The following is a 24,676-nucleotide window of genomic DNA, read 5'->3' as shown; positions in this document are numbered from 1 at the left end:
TAACAGGGGTAGTCCGTAACAGGGGGCTCCTGATAGAACGGGCAAAGTCCTGGCCACTGAGGGATTGGGCCATACACGGGTCAGGGCAAACAATGAGGTGACGAAGTCCAGGCAGAGTTCGGGTAGGACCAGGGTTAATCCACTCACCAGCAGGCAGGTACAGGGTAAATCCACAATCCAGGTTGATAGGCAGGGACAGGGTAAATCCACACTCCAGGTTGATAGGCAGGTACAGGGTAAAGCCACACTCCAGGTTGATAGGCAGGTACAGGGTAAATCCACACTCCAGGTTGATAGGCAGGTACAGGGTAAATCCACACTCCAGGTTGTAGGCAGGGACAGGGTAAATCCACACTCCAGGTTGATAGGCAGGTACAGGGTAAATCCACACTCCAGGTTGTAGGCAGGGACAGGGTAAATCCACTCCTGAGGATTGGCAGGTAGGATTAAAGAGGCCCGCGGGAACCAATAGGAGAGTCTGTGTTCTCTGGCCGCAGCCTAGAGACACACAGTCTGACAAATAGCAGAGCAGACACAGGTGGAAATCTCCTTCCAGGACCCTGCTCCACTACCTAAGAATGGAGCTGCACTCATGCTGGTGGCCAGGCAACCCCCAGCCTGGCGTTGAGTTGCCTTGGCAATCAGCCCTGTCCCCCCTCTGCTCCAGTCCAAACAAGGAGTGTGTCCTTTGTTCCCAGCGGTGAATCAGACTTTTCGGTGCCTGGCTGGGGAGGGGAGAAGGACAGCACAGTGGGGGCGAATCCCTTGCTGGGGAAGAGGGCAAAGTCCTGGGAGTGCAGGGAAGAAAAAAATTAGGGGGAGGAAAAAAGTAGGGCCCCGTGACAGAAACACTTAAGTTAGCCCAATTTGTTAATATAATGTAAAAGATGATGTTACGCCAAGGAAATAGATACCTAACATGTCACAATTTAAAATTGTGCACACTGGTGACATGGCGCCAAACTTCAGTACTTAAAAATTTCCACAGGTGACGCTTTAAACATTTTTATGGGTTACTAGTTTAGAGTTACAGAGGAGGTCTTGGGCTAGAATTATTGCTCTCGCTCCAACGTTCGCGGCTAAACCTCACATGTGTGGTTTGACCGCCGTCTACATAAGTGGACGCAACGTACATATGCTTCCACTACTGTGTGCAAGTATGCTAGTAAATGGGGACAGGGGTGCTTTAAAAAATGTTATTTTCATTGTTTATTTCATGAAATATTTTTTATTTATTTCCCCCTTTTTTTTTTTACACTTTCCCTTTACATTTTTTTTTGATCACTTTTATTTCTATTAAAAGGAATGTAAGCATCCCTTGTAATAGGAATAGGGCATGACAGGTCCTCTTTATGGAGAGATGGGGGGTCTATTAGAGCTCCAAATCTCTCCTCTGGTCCCCCCTGCAGCCGATCAGACCGAGATTGGTGGCCAGGTAAACAAAGGGGCAGAACTGGAAGTGGGGAATACTCGCCGCTCCTGGTCTCCAGGGTTACAGAGCGAGGGGAATGATGTCAGTTCCTATCTCTGTGTACAGGGCAGCCATCACCGCCGGCCACATCGTTCCCAACCTCCGCGATAAGACCGGAGAGCCTGGAAGAGGCGGTGGGAAGGGGGTGGAACCTCCTTTCATCACCCACAGAAGTGATCGAGTGGCTAATTTGCCACTCAGATCACTTCTGCCTTGTACAGAATTGTACAGCTGAACAAAATGATGCTGGGATGATGCCTGTAGGTGCACCCACCACCCCGCTATTACCACTGAACCCCAAAGATATATGGGTACATCCATTTGGGGAATGGTTAAAGTGTATCTTTCCCCAAAAAACTGCATTTGCAAAATCGCTTTGCAAATACCGTGTGATATAACACATTTCAATGACCGCCATTTCTTTCTCTTGGGCCTCTTCTAAAATAAATTTTTTTTTATAATATTTGGGGGTTCTAAGTAGTTTTCTAGCAAGAAATACTGATACTATTCAGAAGGGAGAACGTCCTGAAGGCCAGTCCTGAAAAGTTACCTGTTAGAGCAAATAACCAAAACATCACCGAGAGTACTCAACTGTTTTGCTGCGAGGAACAAATACGGCTACAATCACCATAAGTATGCTAAGTACAAAAATCCCAATATGGTGGTGGTGACCTGACTTCTCTCAGATGGAACGCACAGGAAGGGATATGAGGCATAGACAGTAAGTGATGTAAGATACTGACAGGAAGTAATGAGTATAAAGAGGAAGTGATAAAGGATACTGACAGGAAGTTATGAAGGTCCACAGAGGAAGTGATGTCAGATATAAATAGGAATTTCAGAGGAGAGTCGGGAGGAAGACGAGAGGAGACCTGGAGATGTAGCTGGAAGTGGCAGCAGAAGAGGTAATAAGATATTATTTTCTATATATATTCTTTAATTACATAAAGAAAAGGTTCTCCTTCCATTTTATGTCAGGGAGAGCAGAAACAGAGGAACGCATAACACTAAGATGCAGATTGCAGTCCCCCGGTGAAATCACATAAGTAGGATGAGCAGTAAAACTTCCTTCAGCTCTCCTGTAGCGGCCTCACCAGGCAGAGCCGAGGTACTCATAATCTATCTGGGGAAGAGGCAGAACTCGGGGTGACCCCGACACTCACCTCTGGAAATATTCAGCAGCTTTCCTCCATCGTCGCTACTAACATTAATCCCGTCCTCTGCCCCAACACCAACTGGGCCCCCACTCCTCACCCCCCATCTAACACCACTATCCCATACTTGAGAACTGTCCTGTTTTTGCAGGGACAGTCACGGCAAATTGGAGCCTGTCCTGGGTAATTTACATTGTCCTGGCAAGCGCCCATCAATCGGGCTGCCCGTAAATGCCCGTTACGGGCAGCCGGTGCCTGTAAAAAAAAATAGTTGTGGGCCGACATCGTAACAGCGCATGCGCAGTTCCGACGCCTGCCGGGCTCGGGAAAGCTCATACAAGCTCAGCCTGGCAAGCGCATGTGGAGTTACGTAATGGCGCCGCGTGGCGCCATTAAAACCTAATTATACCAGATAGTATAATTAGGTTTTATCGTATTTATTTATATTTACATATTACATTTTTTTGTATGGTCACACCTGAGCACATTTGACACTTTAGAATTGCATTTGACACTTTAGAATTGCAGGGAATTGTGATGAGAATTTTAAACTTTAGGCAGAAGTAGTGCAGCTGAATGGGAGAATTATTCTAACTCTGCTACTTTGGCCTTAGGTTTGAAATTCCATTTTCAATTTCCTGTAATTCTCTCTTTATTGAGTAGACCCTATAATGTGATGATAAGTGGGCTGAGATTAATTATGCGTAGTGGGCAGAGCTCTAGGAAAGTGGGTGTGGTAAGTAATTGATAGCTGTGCTGCAAAGTGTCCCTGGAAATTTTTTTTCAAATGTTGGCAACCATGCTGTCCCCACTTCTCACCCCCCCCCCCATCTAACACCACTGTCCCCCTCTCCTCACCCCCCATCTAACACCACTGTTCCCACTTCGTTCTCAACCCCCCCCCCCCCCCATCTAACACTGCTATCCCCTGCTCCTCACCCCCCCCCCCCATCTAACACTGCTTTCCACCATTCCTCACCCCCCACCTATCTGGTATCGTTCTATGTATAGTAAATGTATGGTGTGCAAAAGGATTTGCTTTAGAATGAGTTTTTATATTGCTGCCTCACTTTAGTGTGGAGTGAGAATCAAATTAGGATGGACTGAAATATATGGTAAAAGTTTGAATTCTGGCGTTAATCTGTAAAAGCACAGGGTTAGGAGGGGAAGCCTTGGGGGAATCAAAAATGGAGAAGGATCTGGGAGTCTTGATTAGGCAATAGCATGCAATGTCAAGCGGCAGCTGCCAAAGCCAGCAGAATATTAGCATGCATAAAGAAAGGGATGTATTCCAGAGATAAGACTATAATCCTTCCACTTTATAAAACTCTGGTCCGACCGCATCTGGAGTGTTCTGTCCAGTTCTGGTCGCCAGTCCTCAGGAGGGATGTGTTGGAGCTGGAGAGAGTCCAGAGAAGGGGAACTAAACTGATTAGGGGATTGGAGGACCTTAATTATGAAGAGCATCTGCAATCGCTCGATTTATTCTCTCTGGAGAAGAGACGCCTGAGGGGGGACATGATAGCAATTTACAAATATCTCAATGGGGATCTCAGCTTAGAAAAAAAGCTGTTCAGTCGAAGGGATTGCACGGGGACTCGAGGGCATACAATGCGATTAGAGGAGAAGCGTTTTAACCTCAGGCAATGTGGGGGGTTCTTTACTGTGAGGGCTACAAGATTGTGGAATTCTCTACCACAAGAGGTGGTTTCTGCGGGAAGTATGGTGGCTTTCAAAAGACTCCTTAGACGTACATCTCAAGGATCAGAACATTCAGGGCTATGTGAGATGATTACAGCCACACACACCTACACAGGTTGAACTGGATGGACTATTCTCTTTATTCAACCTCACCTACTATGTAACTATGTAACTATGTAACCTATCACCCCTGTTCCCTACTTCTCATCCCTCATCCAACACTGTTGTTCCCCTCTCCTCACCCCCCTTCCCACACTGCTCACCTATATTCCACAACTTCCACTGACACTGTTGTCCCCCCAATCCTCATTCCCTTATTCAACATTGAAGATCTCCACTCCTCACACCCCATATTTGGCGCTTCTGTCCCCCACTCTTGACCCAGACCCAATACTGCCACCTTGCTTTCTCTCGCTTCTCTCATGATATCGCTCTTATCTCTATTAATAAAACAAGGACCTGACCAGGGAAGGGAGGAGGATTCTCAGACGATTCTTAGAAGGACACAAGGATCTCTACAAGGACGTCATGATGGAGAATCAGCCGCCCCTCACATCACCGGGTAAGAGGAGACTTTATTGTTAAGGAGAGAGCAGTACAGAGGCTCCACCTAGATCCCCATCATCTGATAAACACATAGAAACAATGTATTCAGTCAGTGTGTGTGTTTCCTACAGATGGATCCAGTAATGGGAACCCACCAGAGAGATGTCCCCGTCCTCTGTATTCCCGGGATTCCACACAGGAAGATCACACTATCTATCATCGTCATCAGGTAGGTGAAGATGGATGTTGAGATCATAAGTGATCTGAATGTTTGAAAACATATTCCACTTTTAGGTATAAGGTTATTTGTGCTCACATTTTAAAGAAACCATTCCCTGCTATTTTGTTTGTTTAGAATGAAAATCTGATAGATATAAAAGATGAGGTTAAAGAAGAAGAAGAGACATATGTGAGGGGTGATCAGCAGTTCAGGGAAGAGGTTGGGATGATGGACAAAGTTAAAGAGGAGGAATCTTCTCCAGACATCAGCACAGGTGAGTGATGGCCACTAAATATAAAAACTGTTTGGGTATATGGATTGATGTTTGAGGATCTGTAGATCCCCTTCTACAAAGACGTCATGATGGAGAATCAGCCGCCCCTCACATCACCGGGTAAGAGGAGATTTTATTGTAAAGGAGAGAGCAGTACGGAGGCTCCACCTAGATCCCCCATCATCTGATAAACACATAGAAACAATGTATTCAGTCAGTGTGTGTGTTTCCTACAGATGGATCCAGTAATGGGAACCCACCAGAGAGATGTCCCCGTCCTCTGTATTCCCGAGATTCCGCACAAGTTAACATTAAAGAAGAGATAAAAGAGGTGGATTATGAGGCTTTTGTAATGGAGGAGGCAGAGTTTCCAAATGGACACAGGAAGCAGTACCAGGACACCATGGTGGAGTCATCCAGTTCCAGAAATCCACCAGAGAGATGTCCCCGTCCTCTGTATTCCTGGGATTCCACACAGGAAGGTCACACCATCCCTCACCATCATCAGGTAGATGAGAATGTAGGAAAATTATCCCAAGCCCCTAAGAGATATCATTCTTCTATTATTATTTTTTGCATTTATTATGATTTCTTCCCTTTTGTTGGTTTAGGATGAAGATCTGATAAATGTACAAATTGGGGTTATAAAGGAAAAGACGTATGTGAGGGGTGATCAGCATTTTACAGAGGAGGTTGGGATGATGGACGCAGTTAAAGAGGAAGAAACTTCTCCAGATATCAGCTCAGGTAATTATACAAGAATGATTTAATCGCTTAAGCCCCAGAGGATTTGGCTGCTCAACGACCAGGCCCTATTTTGCGATTCTGCACTGCGTGAATTTAACGGACAATTGCGCGGTCGTGCGACGCTGTACCCAAATTAAATTGACGTCCTTTTTTTCCCACAAACAGAGCTTTCTTTTGGTGGTATTTGATCACCTGTGCGATTTTTATTTTTGGCGCTATAAACAAAAAAAGAGCGACAATTTTGAAACAATAACAATATTTTTCACATTTTTTTTGAATGAAATTCTCAAGAAAAAAAAGTAAAAATCAAAATTTTTTAACACTTTAGGCCAATTTGTTTTCTGCTACATATTTTTGGTAAAAAAAATCGCAATAAGCGTATTTTGATTGGTTTGCGCAAAAGTTATTGCGTTTACTAACTACGGGAAAGATTTGTGTCATTTTTTTTAACGAGTAATGGCGGCGATCTGCGTTTTTTTTTTTTTTTGCGGGACTGTGACATTTTGGCAGACAGATCGGACTGACATTTTTAACACATTTGGGGGTACCAGTGACATTACTACAGTAATCAGTGCTATAAATATGCAAAATGACACTGGCAGGGAAGGGGTTAACTTTATTGGGGATGAGTGGGTTAAATGTATCTCTAGGGGCGTGATTCTAACTGTGGGGGGCGTGGCTTGTGATGTAACCACAGAGACATTTCTCCCTCTCATGCGGGAGATCGCGAGTGACCGGCGGACATCAGAGTCGCCGGTCACACGCGCGGGATCCCTGAGAACGAGTGGGGGCGGAAGCGCACCAACATACACTGCTCCAAAGAATGAAAGGAAAACTTTGAAAACGCATCAGATCTCAATGGGGAAACATATCATTCTGGATATCTATACTGGTATGGTCTGGGTAATGTGTTAGGATCTATACTGGTATGGACTGGGTAATGTGTTAGGATCTATACTGGTATGGACTGGGTAATGTGTTAGGATCTATACTGGTATGGTCTGGGTAATGTGTTAGGATCTATACTGGTATGGACTGGGTAATGTGTTAGGATCTATACTGGTATGGACTGGGTAATGTGTTATGATCTATACTGGTACAGACTGGGTAATGCGTTAGGATCTATACTGGTATGGACTGGGTAATGCGTTAGAATCTATACTGGTATGGACTGGGTAATATGTTAGAATCTATACTGGTATGGACTGGGTAATGTGTTAGGATCTATACTGGCATGAACTGGGTAATGTGTTAGGATCTATACTGGTATGGACTGGGTAATGTGTTAGGATCTATACTGGTATGGACTGGGTAATGTGTTAGGATCTATACTGGTATGGACTGGGTAATGTGTTAGGTTCTATACTGGTATGGACTGGGTAATGTGTTAGGAAGGAAAGGATGCCACATCATTTGATGGAAATGAAAATTATCACCCTACAGAGGGCTGAATCCAAAGACACCCCGAAAATGAAAGTGAAAAAATAATGCAGCAGTAGAGTCCATTTTGGTGAAATGTCATTGCAGGACCTCAGAATGGTCCTCAGTAGTGTGTATGGTCCCCACGTGCTTGTATGCATGCCTGACAATGTCGGGGCATGCTCCTAATGAGAGGACGGATGGTGTCCTGGGGTATTTCCTTCCAGATCTGGACCAGGGCATCACTGAACTCCTGAACAGATTGAGGGGCAACCTGGCGGTGTCAGATGGACTGAAACAGAATGTCCCAGAGGTGTTCTATTGGATTTAGGTCAGGGGAGTGTGGGGGCCATTCAATGGTATCAATTCCTTCATCCTCCAGGAACTGGCTGCATACTCTCACCACATGAAGCCGGGCATTATCATGCACCAGGAGGAACCCAGGACCCACTGCACCAGCATAGGGTCTGACAATGGGTCCAAGGATTTCATCCCAATACCTAATGGCAGTCAGGGTGCCATTGTCTACCCTGTAGAGGTCTGTGTGTCCCTCCATGGATACCCCTCCCCCAGACCATCACTGACCACCACCCAACCGGTCATGCTGAACGATGTTACAGGCAGCATAATGTTCTCCACGGCTTCTCCAGACCCTTTCACGTCTGTCACATGTGCTCAGGGTGAACCTGCTCTCATCTGTGAAAAGCACAGGGTGCCAGGGGTGGAGCTGCCAATTCTGGTGTTCAATGGAAAATGCCAATCGAGCTTCACAGTGCCGGGCAGTGAGCACAGGGACCACTAGAGGGCGTTGGGCCCTCATAAAGTCAGTTTCTGATTGTTTGGTCAGAGACATTCACACCAGTGTCCTGCTGGAGGTCATTTTGTAGGGCTCTGGCAGTGCTCATCCTGTTCCTCCTTGCACAAAGGAGCAGATACCGGTCCTGCTGATGGGTTAAGGACCTTCTACGGCCCTGTCCAGCTGAAACTGATTAACAACCCCCTCTGCTACTTGACTGAGCAGATGAATATCCCAGGAGTTTCCCTGACTTGATGCTATACTCTGATTATAAAGTGTTGAGCAGTGTATATGAGTGTGGAAAACTCTTGGTAATTTTTCTTGTCTTCTGACAGACGGACTCTGTGGTGGGAATAGAAGGACATCGGAGGAAGATGTGACTACAGAAGATAATGACATGGCATCTTCTCCAGAAGTAAATCCCGTTCCTCATAATATACATGACAGACCTCACCATTGGAGGAGATCATTGGAATCTCCTGATACTTCACATAGTCCTCTAATATCTGACAGTGCCAACGGGTGCGGGAAACCATCTAATATCAGGGAATCTTCTTTACACCATACAGGAGAGAATTCATTGTCATGTTCAGAGTGCGGGAAATGTTTTAAACAGAAAAGAAGCCTTCTTAGCCATCAGAGAATACACACAGGGGTGCGTACCTATTCATGTTCAGAGTGCGGGAAATGTTTTAGTCAAAAAAGATGCCTTCTTCAGCACCAGAGAATTCACACAGGGGATCGACCCTATTCATGTTCAGAGTGCGGGAAATGTTTTAATCGTAAAGGAAACCTTCTTAGCCATCAGAGAATACACACAGATGAGCGTACCTATTCATGTTCAGAGTGCGGGAAATGTTTCAATCGTAAAGAAAACCTTCTTAGTCATCAGAGACTACACACGGGTGAGCGTACCTTCTCATGTTCAGAGTGCGGGAAATGTTTTAATCATAAAGGAAACTTTCTAAGCCATCAGAGAATTCACACAGGTGAACGGCCCTATTCATGTTCAGAGTGCGGGAAATGTTTCATACATAAAGGACACCTTCTTAGCCATCAGATAATACACACAGGTGAGCTTCCCTATTCATGTTTAGAGTGCGGGAAATGTTTCAATCGTAAAGAAAACCTTCTTAGTCATCAGAGAATACACACAGGTGAGCTTCCCTATTCATGTTCAGAGTGTGGGAAATGTTTCACTCATAAAGTAAACCTTCTTAGCCATCAGAGAATACACACAGCTGAACTTTCCTATTCATGTTCAGAGTGTGGGAAATGTTTTAATGAGAAAGGAGTCCTTCTTAGGCATCAGAGCATACACACGGGGGAGCGTCCCTATTCATGTTCAGAGTGCGGGAAATGTTTTAATAATAAAGGGACTCTTCTTAGCCATCAGAGAATACACACGGGTGAGCGTCCCTATTCATGTTTAGAGTGCGGGAAATGTTTTAATAATAAAGGAAACCTTCTTAGCCATCAGAGAATGCACACTGGTGAGCGTCCCTATTCATGTTCAGAGTGCGGGAAATGTTTTATTCGTAAAGGACACCTTCTTCACCATCAAAAAATCCACACGGGTGAGCTTCCTTGTTAATGTTGAGTGCGGGAAATGTTTTAATCATAAAGGAAACCTTCTTAGTCATCAGAAAATACACACAGGTGAGGGTCTCTATTCATTTTCAGAGTGCGGGAAATGTTTTGTGCTCAAATGTTTACTTGTTTTTAGGATTACGAGTGCGGGAAATGTTTTGCAAACAAATGTTTATTTCTTAGAAACCAGAAAGTTCATATGGGTGAGCGTCCTATTTCATGTTCAGAGTGCGGGAAATGTTTTAATCAGAAGGCAGGCCTCCTTATGCACCAGAGAAGATACATGGGTGAATGTCCCTATTTATGTTCAGAGTGTGGGAAATGTTTGACTCCTTAGGTTTCACTCCTTAGAGGCTCCGTTTTAATGTTCAGAGTGCGGGAAAGTTTAAAAATAAAGGAAATCTAATGAAACATCAGAGTGCACCCCTTGCTGGTACTACGGGAAATGGACGCTGGATTGTAACGGGTGGAACTGTTTAGTCCATAAACAAATGTGAAACCACCACAGTCCACTCGGGGTTGGTTTACACCCGCATCGCCCTCTGACCCGCTGTGGGGTTGGCAGGCAGCAGGGAGCCCTTATGTTAACCCTGTAAAGCCCACGCCAGTACACCGCAACCGTATGCATCGGGGCTGTTGTGGCACAACCCCATTTAGTTGAATAGCATTGCCCAATGTGACCGGGGGGTGTGAGGTTTGCAGCAGCCGCAAATTGCAGTGCCATGTGTACCGCCCCATCCGGCTGCCATTTAAGCTTAAGGGGGTGGTAAAATCATGACTCAACTGTCTACCTTTACCGATCCCTCCCCACATGAGGCAACAGGCAGGAAATCATGACAATACATGAGCTTGATTTATTGAAGTAGCCGGCTTTTTATTGGTCCACCCAATGTATGATTATTAATACATTTGACACATTTGTTAATTCTATTATAAAAGATTTAAGCTTTATTTTATTCATATCATTACTGTGTGATAATCGCTTATTCTGATCTTGTCCAATAAAAACGATTCGTACAATATTCTGCGCCGAGTCTTCTTTTTTACCAATGATTAGATGATCGGTGATTGGAATGTGATCAGTTCATAGAGAGTCATCCATTGGGGTTTTATTAGGGAGATGGAGAGTGGAGAAGGCACCACATTGACAGCCATTGGAGGCCCTTTCTAAAGCCCTAAACTTTTTGGCAACCTGTCTATGACATTAGTCTTCCAAACTCTATCTCACTGAGCTAAGGCCAGAAGAGTTCCAGGAGTTCTTCTCTGTCCACAGTTCCCAAACCAAAAGGAGACATCCACCACATCTTCAATCTTAAGGTCCTAAATGTCCTCAGCTGGGCTCAGGAGTTCCGCATGCAATCCACCAGGTCATAGCCTCTCTCTTTATCAGGGAAACTTTTTACTTTGACCAACCCACATACATGTACTGCAGTAGGGCGGCCGTTCTGCACAGAATCACGTCATTTGCTTTTCCGGGTCTGAGGCGTGCATACGCTCCGCCGCCTCCCAGCTCCCACTGGACACAGAGGGAGCCAAGCAGCCGGTCCGGTGGACACGGTGTCCGTCGGAACCCGGCAATCGTTCAAAAGAGAGGCGGAACAGTTGTTTGGCGATAAAGACAAGGGAGATTGCGGTTCTGTTAGTAGGGAAGATGGATATCCTGCGTTTCTACTAATAGAGAAAGGAGATACTGGCGCACAAAGTTTATATATAGTCCAGCCAGCAATAAATATCTAAAAATACCAATCATCAGGGTAGAGGGTAATCCAGAAAACATCACTGGTCTTTGGTTATGGGGGTACAATAAAGGAATGCACGGGACCACCCATGGCTGTTGTCCTTTTGACTGGCTCTGTATAGACCAAGAGGAAAGCCCTGTAGGAGCCAAATACTCTGAGCGTGTAGTGCCAAATTACAGCGCAACAAGGTATTAAATAATGAATAAATATATATATATATATATATATATGAAATTACCATAAATTAGTAACTAATAAAGTGCAACGTGCAATACATGCGCAAAAAAATCTTATGGTGCCCCCACTTTGGGGTTTCCTAAATAATACAATGAGTGAAACTACAATAAATATATAAATAGTGCCAATCCAATGTATATGCAAAATATGCAATAATATTCCAATAAATAAATAATAGCATCAAAAGTCCAAGGAAGTCCCAAAAGGTGCTTGAGTGCCAAGAGAAACGTGCAAAATCATGCCATCAATCCAATGCAGTGAATGGTGCCGATCCTCCCCCTTTGGGTGTTCATCTTACCGGACTGAGATGAACCCTGAGCTGTATAGCTAAAAGGGTCAGCAGAGCTTGTGTCCCAGTAAGGAACCTGGTATAGAAATCCTTAAAGACAAGGTATCTGTAACCTTCAGTGGCTCTCAATGACCCAATGCACATAAGTGGAGAAAAGAAGCTCACAATAGTGTAACTCCGACATAAACTTTTAATGTGTGAAAGCAAGAGTAAAACTCACATTTAGTAGCATAAATTCAGGCAGACAAGTGTTCGGCCGCAGGCCGGTGTTTGTGGGAGGAGCTAGCGGGCTTTATAGCGCCGCCCTTCCCCTACACCGGCCTGCTGCTGGGCGCTCGAGTCAGGTGTTCTTCTGTGTCACCTGATCGCCAAACCTCCGCCTTTGAGGACCGGACTTCCGGGCAGGATCGTGGACGCCGCAAGCCTTCTCCGCCGCCGCCGCCGCCGGATTCTCCACCGCTGCCTTCAGTCTCCTCTGCTCCCAGCGCCTCACCGCTGCCAGCCGGCCTGCGCCTCCTCCGTTTCACCAGCCGCCACCAGCACCTCTACTGCTGCCCGCTGCATCTCCCCGCTGCTCAGCCGGGACCAGGTATTTATTGGGGTTGGGGGGGGCGGCTGCCACCTGCACACATTGCCTGCCTCTCAAGGCCACTGCATTTCACACAACAGCACCACATTGCCTGCCTCCAGTTAGGCCTCGGCATCCACAGGGGGGGGGGGGCTCCTGGGCACCTGGCCTGCTTGGGGGACTCTGTCAGATCCAGGGGGGGATGTGGAAGGAAGCAAGAGGTAGGGCGTTGTTCTTTTGCCATGCTTCACCCTTGCTGGGCATATTCCCATGCAGGGGGGGGGGGGGTTGGTCGGTCAGGCTCACCTACCCGCCGGCCGTCTTCCCAATCAAGCAGCCCCCCCCCCCCACTAGGGGCCACCAGGCGCCCCCATGCCACGGCCTGTCGGGGGGGGGGGGGGGCTCTTGGATTTGGTCTTGGGTAGGTGGAGGGCACCATACACTCATACACACGCACTTACCTCCCCCTTGGGTCAGGAGGGAGGTTGGTGGCAGAGTTGGGGGGGGTCTCACTACACTCCACAGGGTTACATATTCCCGTGTTGGCTCCCATTACATACTATCCACACTGGGGGGGGTCATGTGTCACTGCTTCTGGTTGACCAATTTCCTTATTCCTCCAGGATCACGCCATGTCCTTCAACGCCGGTATCAGGTATTACTGCCTGGCGGCAGGTTCTTCCTCTGTGTTTTTCTCATGGCTCCGTATGCTGGTAGTCTTCACAAACGCCACTTCTGCATTGCCCTTTGGCACTGCTAGGCCAGTCTCTCACCTCATTGGGCCTCCACACACATCTTAGTCACCTTCGGTATGCCTATACCGGTAGCCTAGGCCGTCCGGCTACGCTGCTGGCACACATCACACCTTCGGTATGTCACCAGAAGGTGCCTTGGTTCCTGTTGTTCCTTTCCACCTTCACCACCCCTGTGTCACCCACATACTCATGTCTTTGTCCTTCTCGGGAGCACTGCATTTGCTGTCTGCACCTCAACTGTGTTGTACGTCGTCATGTGTTGTCTCCTCTGTCAGCCCCCCCCTCCCAGTAGGGTGAGCGAACTGGCTGCTAGGGTTCAGGTGCTGGCCATTACTCCCCCTTCATAGCTGGTCCCGCGAGGCCAACTTCCCAATCTCAACACGGAGATTCTTCGCCCCTCGGGCCAAACCATAGTTAGCGCCTCGCTTCACCCACCTCATGGGTTTACAGTTAGGGCCTCACCTGTCACGGCCATACGTTTGATTCTTTACTGTCACCGAGAGACCAACCTTCCCGCCACCACGTTAGTGGCTCATGCCCCACGTCCAAATCATAGGTAAAGTCTCTCGCCTGCCGCTTGGCATCTAGCAGGGCCTCACCTGTCACGGGGTAGTTAAGTTCTTCGCCTCAAGGCACTAGCTAGTCAGCCAGTTTTTCTTGGGGCTCTCGCAGTTGTTAATTGGACTTTGGTGTTCTATTTTTCTTTCGACAGCGTGCCTCTAGGAGCCATTTTGGATGAAGGATCATCCTCCCCCTCCACGCCAGCCAGACCTGGCACCCCAGGCAGATCTGGTACCCCCAGGGGTCATCGTAATCCATCCCCGCTGGGCTCTTATGGATCTTGGACCATCCCGAAGATCTCGGCGGTCCTTCGTCAGAGGGGCATTCCGTTCCCGGCCACGGCTAGGAAGGCTGAACTGTTTAGGATCTTGACTGAGGACCCAGAAGATCCTGGACTGGGCACCAGCTCTCAGGGCTGTGGGTCGGCCATGCAAGGAACTCTGGACTCCATCCTGTCGTCTCTGCAGTCAATCGGCGACAGACTGACGAAACTGGAGGACGCCAGTCCAGCCCACGGGGTTCCTCCTCCTCCCTTACCGGTGCAGGCTCCCGCCCCCATTTGCGAACAGGGTAGGCCCCCAGTCCCCCTCTTCCCCTCTGCTGCGGTATCTCCCATTATCACCCCGGCACACATGGTCCCCCCAGCCCTCCGCAAGGATATCCTGGAGGGGAAGGATGTCAACCTGGTGGCTCTCCTTATTGCCTCCCAAGATGTGGTAGAGAATAAGGTCTACAATTATGGGGATTTGTCCGTAGTGATGAAGGCCAGAGACCCCAGGCTAAATAAGAAGCTGACCAACCCTGAATTTGTCCTGGCTTTCGGGATTTACAGGGATGTGTTATGCTCTGTCTACCCACATCGTCGGGAGGAACTGGACCTTTATCTTCACAAGGTTGTGGATTTGGGCCATAAGTACGGGGGTTTTACCTTTTTCGACTTTCACAAGTCAGTGTCGGCCAAAGCAGCGGCTACCTTGGCACAATTCAATGTGCGCTTTGATTGGAGCCTTCTGGACACCGAACTTTTTTGCAGGCACTTCGCAGGATTGGTGCCTCCCTCTTGCGCCACATGTTCATCCACCTCGCACTCTGCCAACCTTTGCCCCACGGAGACTGAGTCCTCCACGTCCGGGGTCCTGGGGGGGGCTGGCAGATCAGAGCAGCATGGCCTAAGAGACAAACTGGGTCGCCCAATCATTTACCTAGGCAAGGCCCAGGTCTGCAACAATTTCAATGGTGGGGCGTGTAGTTTCAGTGCCTGCAGGCTGCTTCATGTTTGTTCTATCTGCTTCAGGGCTCACACCAAGTCCATGTGTCCATCGAGGCTCAACCCAAAACAATGACTAACCGGGGTCAAGATCGAGGTACTGGCTTTTTACCTTCAGTCTCACCCATCTCCGCACCTGGTCGAGTATTTGGTGCAGGGGTTTTCAGGGGGGTTCCACACGGGGTTGGTGTCTCTACCTCCAGGGTCACTTGAATGCCCCAATCTACTGTCTGCTAGGGAGGACCCGCTGTCAGTGGACCTTCTGATCAGGAAGGAAGTTCAGGAAGGGTTCATGCTAGGCCCCTTTCCCGTTCCCCCCTTCACCTCCTGGCGTACCAACCCCATTGGCATCTCCACAAGCAAATACTCTAATAAAAAATGGTTGATCATCGACATGTCGGCTCCTCATTCCTCTAATAACCCTAGCCTGAATTCTCTTATCCCTTCAGCTGAGTTCTCTCTCCACTATACCACCGTGGACAACGCCATCCAAGCCATTTTGGGGGCAGGCAGGGCTGCATGGCTCAGCAAGACAGATATAGCCAACGCCTTCAAGCTATTGCCCATTCACCCCTCTTTATGGCATGTTCACGGTGTTAAGTGGAGGGAGGAATATTATTTCGCCATCAGGCTCACATTCGGATCCAAAAGCAGTCCTAGGATTTTCGATACTTTTGCCGAGACGCTCTGCTGGCTTCTTCTGAACATCACCAGGTGCCCTACGGTTTTACACTACCTGGACGACTTCTTGTTGATCGAACAGGGCAACTGCACTCCTGTCAGTTTGAGGAGCACCGTGGCCTTGTTTTCAACCTTAGGGGTCCCTCTTTCACCAGGCAAGACGATTGGACCTGTCACCAGGTTAGATTTCTTGGGGATCACCTTGGATTCCATCTCAATGCAGTCCAGCCTCCCCGAGGACAAGCTTGGGCGCATTCGAGAGGTGATAGGCAGGTTCTTGGAAGGAGGGTCTTTTACGAGGAAAGATCTGCAGTCGTTAATTGGGTCTTTGAATTTTGCCATGCGCATCATTCCCCAGGGCAGGTCATTCATCTCCCGTTTACTGTGTCTATTGCCAGGTCTTCCGGAGGGTGTTGCCACTCACCTGGATCCCCCAGCCAGGGCGGACCTGGCCATGTGGGTGGAGTTCCTGGAAAGATGGAACGGCGTTTCCATGTTCATCCCACCTATCTCACCCCAGTCCCCTGTGTTTTGGACGGATGCGGCTGCTCATACGGGGTTTGCTGCCATCTTTGGGGATTCGTGGTTCAGGGATCATTGGCCGGCTGAGTCACTTGCCTTACCCGCTTTCCGGGAGACCTCGGCGTTGTTCGAGGTATACCCTATTGTGGCAGCAGCTTTCACTTGGGGTAGGTGCTGGTCAGGGATGGCAGTTAAATGTTTTAGCGACAATAAGGCAGCCTGTGACATCATTAATAAGGGCCGGTCTGCATCCCTGACCATCATGAGGCTGGTTCGCAGGCTAACCTTGTTAGCAGCCACCCACCAGTTTTTCCTTTACTGTGAGCATATCCCGGGCCACTCCAACGCAGCTGCTGATGCTCTTTCCCGGTCTAAATTACAGGTGTTCTTCAACCTCCACCCAACGGCCAACAGATGCCTTGCTCGGACCCCGAAGTTCAAAGAATTAATCCTGGACTAGCCCGGTTTGTGGCGCATGGTCGGGAATTGGCCTGGGTGGCTCTGTCGGCTAACACCAGGAAGGCTTATGACCGAGCCTTGTCCATCTTCCGGAGGTTTTCAGCGGAATTCGGGTTGCACGACCACTCCGTTCAGACGATGGTCGCCTTTGCTGCTTTTTGCCACCTCCAGCTGAAACTTTCTGCCAGCACCATCAAATTGTACCTGTCGGGGGTTCAACATCACGTCCTGACGTACCAGCCGAACACGTCACCCTTTCTTAGGGCATACCCAGTGAAGAACCTTTTGAAGGGTATTGGCAAAGTGGATCGCCATACCCCGGTCAGGCGGTTGCCAATAGATGGGGGAAAATTCCGGGCTCTTTCTGATTTGTTGGACACGGCCCCTTTTGAGCCCTCCACGAACTTAGTTGTTAAGTCCGCCATGTACCTGGCCTTTTTACGGCTTTCTCAGGCCCAGGGAGTTCTCGGTGGCTTCCCTGTCAGAGGGTCGCACATGCCTCCTCAAACGGGACTTGGTCAAATGGGGAGATCACTACGTCTTGACACTTCGGTGTTCTAAGACCAGGCAGGTGGGACACCCTTTGACCATCCCCTTGTATCCATCAGGGAATAATTGGTGCCCTGTCAAGGTCCTGGACAATTACGCAGCTCAGACTCAGAGCTTGCCCAGCTACTCGCCTCTTTTCACGTTGCTGGGCATTCCCCTCACCACGTCCAAGTTTATATTCTACATCCGCACCTTATGTATCAGGCTGGGATGGGACCCTGCGGCACATTCTGGCCACTCCTTTAGGATAGGAGCGGCGTCAGCTGCCTCCGGCAACAACACGCCAGGTCATATCATTAAAAGACTTGGTCGATGGGAATCTGATGCCTTTCAGATATATATCCCTCAACCCGAGAAGGAGTTGAGGTTAGCTTTTAGTAGGCTTGTAACATGAATTTGGGTTGTCAATAAAGTATGTCATTTGCTTCCTTTTGCCCTCTTTATTTACAGGCCTACCCCCTTACGTCGGTTCTGGCACACCACACCGACTTTCCATAACAAGGGTATCCATCACTTATTTACCGACCACAAGTGTTCGGCCGCAGGCCGGTGTTTGTGGGAGGAGCTAGCGGGCTTTATAGCGCCGCCCTTCCCCTACAGCGGCCTGCTGCTGGGCGCTCGAGTCACCCACCCACCTTCACCCTTTTTTTCCTGACCTCTAATCTTCGGGGGGCCCTCTTTATTTACAGGCCTACCCCCTTACGTCGGTTCTGGCACACCACACCGACTTTCCATAACAAGGGTATCCATCACTTATTTACCGACCACAATAAATATAGGCAGGTATGGAATCCTTCCTGGCCGCGGTGTCTGCTCTGGATCTCTCCTTGGTCCCGGCGTGCGTGTAGCCTTGCTTCTCTTTTCATCTGGTACCTCCCATCCTTCCGGTGATGGCACTTCCACTGTGCCTTTCATGCTGGTTAGCGTGGCTTCTTTGGGCTCCTCCAGCCATCCCTCTGCCCAGCAGCTGGAACAGATGACAGCGGTCCTGTAGGACGGTTCTAGGAGGATCCTCAGACTCTGACACCAGATGAGCACTTGTATATTTTACCTCTTGTGAGTGTTTTAATCCTTTGCTATTAAAACCCTTTAACCAGGTTACTACATGTAGCTGGGATCGGACTACCATATATATATATATATATATATATATATATATATATATATATATATATTCAGGTTTGCCGTTATGTTGAGGTTGTTAGAGTGTCCCTTTAAGGCTGCTTGCAGAAGAGGAGCTTTCACAGGAAGTATACAAACTGGATTGTGGGAGATGTAGTAATAAACTGAATGCAGACTGTTTGGATTTCTGAGGAAACTATACTCCCAGGGAGCATTGGGCGAGTGGAGGATCATGGGAGAGTCAACAAACCTAGCTGCTAGACAGTGAGCGCGTTTGCTTGCTCCCGGGACTCAGAGAGGAGAGGTCAGCCTGAGAGGTGTGCTGGGACACTGTTGGTTACGGAGGCCCAGAGCGTGTGGCCTAGAGAGAGAGGAGCCCATCCTCAGTGGTGCGGATGCTGGTAATCACACAGCGGTGATATTTCCAGTGGAGCTGAGTAGATAGTGGGTGAAGCTGAACTGACTGACCGGGATAGCCGAGCGCGATCATCCCCAGTGATGCAGGAGTGTGGGAGAGCACATCGCCCGGGTTGCAGGAGAATCACAGGTGGACACTGACAGACGGAGGAGTGCCTGGTGACATCCTAATCACAAGTATAAATCTTCAGTTATGATACACTGACTGCAGATAGGAACATACATACACTATTATCCTGGGATTACAAGTATCACGCTGAAGAGTGATAAGAGCTCCAACTGCTGGTGAAGACTTAGCAAGGCCTTGCTAGGAAAGGGACCTCAGCACAGGCTGTCTTAAAGGGGACCTGTTATTATAATATTGAGTCATTATTTGCGATGATTCGATATTGCTAGACTTTACATCAGAGGTTTTCAGTTAAAGTCATAAGATAATAAATATGTTGCCATAACATTGACAGGTAAAGATGATGCATAGTAAGGTTGCCATATCCATGTGATCTATTATCCTTTCTTTTGCTGTGTATTCACATTAATGGATGTTGGGCCTCTGTGTGTGGCCATGCCGTGTAAAAGTCTCACACATGTGGTATCGCCATACTCAGGAAGAGTAGCAGATTGTGTTTTGGGGTGTAGTTGCAAGTATGCCTATACAGTGTGTGAGAAATAACTTGGTAGTATGACAATTTTGTAAAGAAAAAAGAAAATAATGAAAAATCTTCATTTTGCAAAGAATTGTGGGAAAAATTGAACCACTTGCCGACCGTTCACTGAGCTGGTACTGCGGCAAAGTGGCTCGTTATCGTCCAGCGATGTAGACCTACGTTGCTGGATCCCACCCACTCTCGGCGGCGCGTTCCCGCTGTATTCAGACACAGCGGGAGTCAGGCCAGAGGAGATCACCGCCTCTCTTCCCCGATCGTCGGGGATCAAGTGAGGAAATCCGCCCACTTGTGTAAACAAAGTGGACGAATCTCCTATGTGACAGACACAGATCGCAGGTTCAGATATGCTGAATCCTGTAATCTGTCCCTGTCTGTGTCACACAATCCCCTCCCCCCACACACGTCAGTAAGCATGAGGCATACATTGAACCCCTTGATCACCAATAAAGTTAACCCCTTCCCTGCCAGTGTCATTATTACAGTAACAGTGCATATTTATAGCACTGATTTCTGTAGTAATGTCACTGGTACCCCCAAAAGTGTCAAAAATGTCAGGGGTCCGATCTGTCCGCCGCAATGTCGCAGTCCCGCAAAAAAAAATTGCAGATCGCTGCCATTACTATTAAAAAAAAAAATAAACAATAAAAATTACAAATCTTTGCCGTAGTTAGTAAAAGCGATTTTTTTACCAAAAATATGTAGCAGAAAACAAATTGGCCTAAAATGTTAAAACATTTTGATTTTTAAATTTTTTTTTTGGGAATGTTGGACAATTTTGAAAAAAAAAAAGCAATATTTTTTACATTCTGATATATCTCTTTTTTTCAAAAATTAAAAATCGCAGAGGTGATCAAATGCCACCAAAAGAAAGCTCTATTTGTGGGGAAAAAAAGGACATAATTTGGGTACAGCGTCGCACGACCACGCAATTGTCCGTTAAAGTAACGCAGTGCCGAATCACAAAATATAGCCTCAGGTCAGGAATGGGGTAAAATCTTACGGTCTTAAAGCGGTTAAAAATACGCTCATTGAGGATTTTTATGTCAAAGACATGTAGCTAAATACATTTTGGCCTAAATATATGACAAAAATTGAATATATTGGATATTTTTTAACTGTCAAAGTAGAAAATGTAAATTTTTTCGCAAAATTTTCGCTCTTTTTTTATTAATATCGCAAAAAATGAAAAGTGCAGAGGTGATCAAATACCACCAAAAGGAAGCTCCGTTTGTGGGAAAAAAAGGGCGTAAATTTTGTTTGGGTACGGCGTTGCATGACCGCGCAATTGTCAGTTAAAGTCGCGCAGTGCCAAGTTGCAAAAAGTGGCCAGTGAATGATTAAATACCACCAAAAGAAAGCTCTGTTTGTGTAAAAAAAAAAAAAAGGACAACAATATCATATGGGTACAGTGTTGCATGACTGAGTAATTGTCATTCAAAATGTGAGAGCACTGAAAGCTGAAAATTGATCTGGTTAGGAAGGAGCTATAAGTGCCCAGCGGGTAAGTGGTTAAATCTAATTTTATTTTGAGATTTTTTCTTTACAGGTACAGAATAACAAAGACACGCTGTCACACAAAATAAAATAACTAAAAAATAGAAACACATATATATATATATAAATACAGCACTAAGCCTACAAGTTATCATTAACCAGTCCTGGAGCGGAAGGATTTGCCCCCTTAATGTCCTTCTCTCTCAGCGGAGAGTGATCGCGGGTGCCCGGCAGCAATCCCGACCTGCCGGCCCCGTGGATCGGCATCCCCGCCCCCCAGCACCATTCCCACGAACCAACGTACCTGTACGTCGATTCGCGCAGCCGAGCCAGCCTGCCACAGTATATATGCGGCGGGCGGTCGGCAAGTGGTTAAATATATCAATGTAGCACCTGTAGCCCTCTAACATACTTGGCAAACTAATAAATATCCCACAAGTAACAATAAAATAGGGATGGACCGATCCGATATTAGGATCGGATATCGGCACCGATACTGCCACAATAGCTGGATCGGAGGATCAGTAAAATTAACCGATCCACTGGCCAATCCGGTTTTGCTGAGTCCCGGCTCAGCCATCCCTTACTTGGTGTAGTAGTAGTATGGGACGGTAGCCACTACTTCCTGTATAGGTCCGGCTCACAGGCGGAGTGATATCAGATGCACTCCGCCTGTGAATAGAGGAGCCATACACATGAAGCAGCGGCTTTGCTCTGTACTGCAGCCGCATGCTTTATGTGTAGTTCCGGATCGGTACTGGTATCGGCAGATACACAATGCCAGATATCGGTATCGAAAAGTTGGATCGGTGCACCCCTACAATAAAATCAACTTTCTCAGAGTAATAGACAGGCCCATTGTGTCTATCCAACTACACCATATTGCAGCAAACTTATGTAGAGCATTACAGGAAAAGTACGTAGGTTTCTCAAGTTTTATTTTTTATATAGAACATATAATTGTTTGTGAAAGTTTACACCACAAAATGTACTAGGCCAATGAAAAGTAATGACTCCATTTTTATTTTCTCCTGCTATCAATGGCCAACACGGTACAACACTTCATCCATGTCTCTGGTGATCTCTGATCTCCTTATCAACTGTTTCTTACATGATGAAGATCAGCCATGGAGTATATCTGAGGTGTATATCAGGGTGTGCTTCTTCCCCACATGTCCAGCAACATTCATATAGAAGACATTTCCAGCACTCAGGGCACTAATACATCTAAAGGGTTGTGTGGGATTCCTGATGGACAGGAAGACAGGACTTCAGTGAAGAACAATTCCCTCACTCAGGACAGGAAAGCGGCTTCTCTGCTGTGTGAGATCTCTGATGTTGGTAAAGATTGGACTTATCTGAAAAACATTTCCCACATTCAGAACAGGAATACGGCTTCTCCCCTGTGTGAGATCTCTGATGTGTGTTAAGATGGGACTTCTGTGAAAAACATTTTCCACACTCAGGACAGGAATACGGCTTTTCCCCGGTGTGACATCTCAAATGCCTGTGAAGATCAGATTTCTGAGAAAAACATTTTCTGCACTCGGGACAGGAATACAGCTTCTCCCCTGTGTGAGATCTCTGATGTGCATAAAGATCGGACTTCTGTGAAAAACATTTCCTGCACTCAGGACAGGAATATGGCTTCTCCCCCGTGTGAGATCTCTGATGTGTGTAAAGAATGGAAATTACTGAAAAACATTTCCCACACTCAGAACAAGAATACGGCTTCTCTCCCGTGTGACATCTCTGATGTATGTAAAGATTGGACTTCTGTGAAAAACATTTCCCACACTCAGGACAGGAATAGGGCTTCACCCCCATGTGAGATCTCTGATGCCTGTAAAGATCGGACTTCTGTGAAAAAAATTTCCCGCATTTAGGACAGGGATACAGCTTCTCCCCTGTGTGAGATCTCTGATGTCTGCAAAGATTGGACTTATTTGAAAAACATTTCCCACACTCTGGACAGGAAAACCTCTTATCTGCTGGAAGAACAGCACCGTCCCTCACAGTTTGAGGTTCCTCAGGATAAGAGGAATACGATGGTCCAGCACCGTCCCTCACAGTCTGAGGTTCCTCAGGATAAGAGGAATACGATGGTCTATCTACACTGTGTGGTGCCGGATGGACATTTGAGGCTGCCGGGTTTTCTCCTGGACTATACTGTGTGATGTCCTCATCTTCTACTTTACAGTCCTTAGACAAAGTGAGACAATCCTCTGAGGTTTTCCTCATCTCCCGTCCATGTACTAAAATAGAAATAAAAAGATTATTACTAGACATCAGCAGATTGGTTCCCCTAAACCAGGACTCCGCCCACATCAGGCAGCTTTGCCTCTGAGGATCTTACAATTCCACCCTCAAGGTCACTAGTAAATGGGTCCTCTGATCTCCTACCAGTTAATTTCTTTATTCATGGACCTTAGTCAGAGAGTGAGGAAACAACGAGAACTGTCTTTTATAGGAGTGACAGTGATGAGGGGATTATAGGACGAGTGTCCCCTCCCCCTCTATCACTCATTGCCATCTTCCCAACACAAGATGTCCTGCACTTCCTTATTTAGTCCATGATTTAGTCATGAATAACAATGGGGCTTAGCCCTACCAGAGGTCAGAGAGTGAGGATGGGGGGAGAACAACCAAGATGAAGACTGGATTGATCTTGAAGACCACCATCATTGGGTTATTGACTCCTCCCTCATTATCACTTTCTGTTTAAGGTTCCAAAGTATAACCTCTTCAATACCGGGCACTTTCACCCCCTTCCTACCCAGGCCAATTTTCAGCTTTCAGCGCTGTCACACTTTGAATGACAATTGCGCGGGCATACAGTACTGTACCCATATGAATCTTTTTATCATTTTATTTTCACACAAATAGAGTTTTCTGTTGGTGGTATTTAATCACCACTGGGGTTTTTTTTTTTTTTTTTTATAAACTAACAAAAAAATTAAAAAAAAAAAAAAATTAAATTTATGCACCTAGAACGCCTGAAGGTGCTCCTTTGATGTTGGGCCTCTGTAGGTGGCCAGGCTGTGTAAAAGTCTCACATATGTGGTATTGCCATACTCAGGAGGAGTAGCAGAATGTATTTTGGGGTGTAGTTGCAAGTATGCCTATGCCATGTGTGAGAAATAATCTGTTAATATGACAATATTTCTGAAAAAAAAAACAATAAAAAAACGTTATTTTGCAAAGAGTTGTGAGAAAAAGTAATAACTTAAAAAAAAAACATCACCATGCCTCCTACTAAATACCTTGGAATGTCTCATTTCCAAAAAGGGGTAATTCGGGCGGTATTTGTACTGTCCTGGCTTGTTAGGGTCTCAAGAAATTAGATCGGCCGTGAGTACATCAGTTGTGATTCATTTTTAGTGATTGGCACCATAGCTTGTAGACTCTATAACCTTCACAAAGGCCAAATAAT

The 24,676-nt window shown here is 46.8% G+C and overlaps 3 protein-coding genes across 3 annotated transcripts in view; 1 reads left to right on the top strand and 2 right to left on the bottom strand.

Annotated features, from left to right (window-relative positions):
• The window catches only part of LOC309550686 (uncharacterized protein), an 801,473-nt gene that overhangs the window by 439,002 nt on the left and 337,795 nt on the right, over positions 1–24,676 (bottom strand). The gene's annotated exons all lie outside the window — the stretch shown is intronic.
• The window catches only part of LOC309550702 (uncharacterized protein), a 975,511-nt gene that overhangs the window by 781,988 nt on the left and 168,847 nt on the right, over positions 1–24,676 (top strand). The window lies entirely within an intron of this gene.
• LOC309549969 (uncharacterized protein) overlaps positions 1–24,676 on the bottom strand; it is a gene marked incomplete at its 5' end in the record, with an annotated part of 44,814 nt that overhangs the window by 19,675 nt on the left and 463 nt on the right. Inside the window, one exon of the mRNA XM_082250445.1 lies at positions 22,543–23,359. Coding sequence (XP_082106571.1) covers positions 22,543–23,359 — 817 coding nt within the window. The remainder of the gene's footprint in view (positions 1–22,542; positions 23,360–24,676) is intronic.

The sequence above is a fragment of the Pelophylax lessonae genome, assembly GCF_965119305.1.
Source record: "Pelophylax lessonae genome assembly, chromosome: 3".
Taxonomy (NCBI): Eukaryota; Metazoa; Chordata; class Amphibia; order Anura; family Ranidae; genus Pelophylax; species Pelophylax lessonae.
This window is presented reverse-complemented; position numbering and strand designations above follow the sequence as displayed.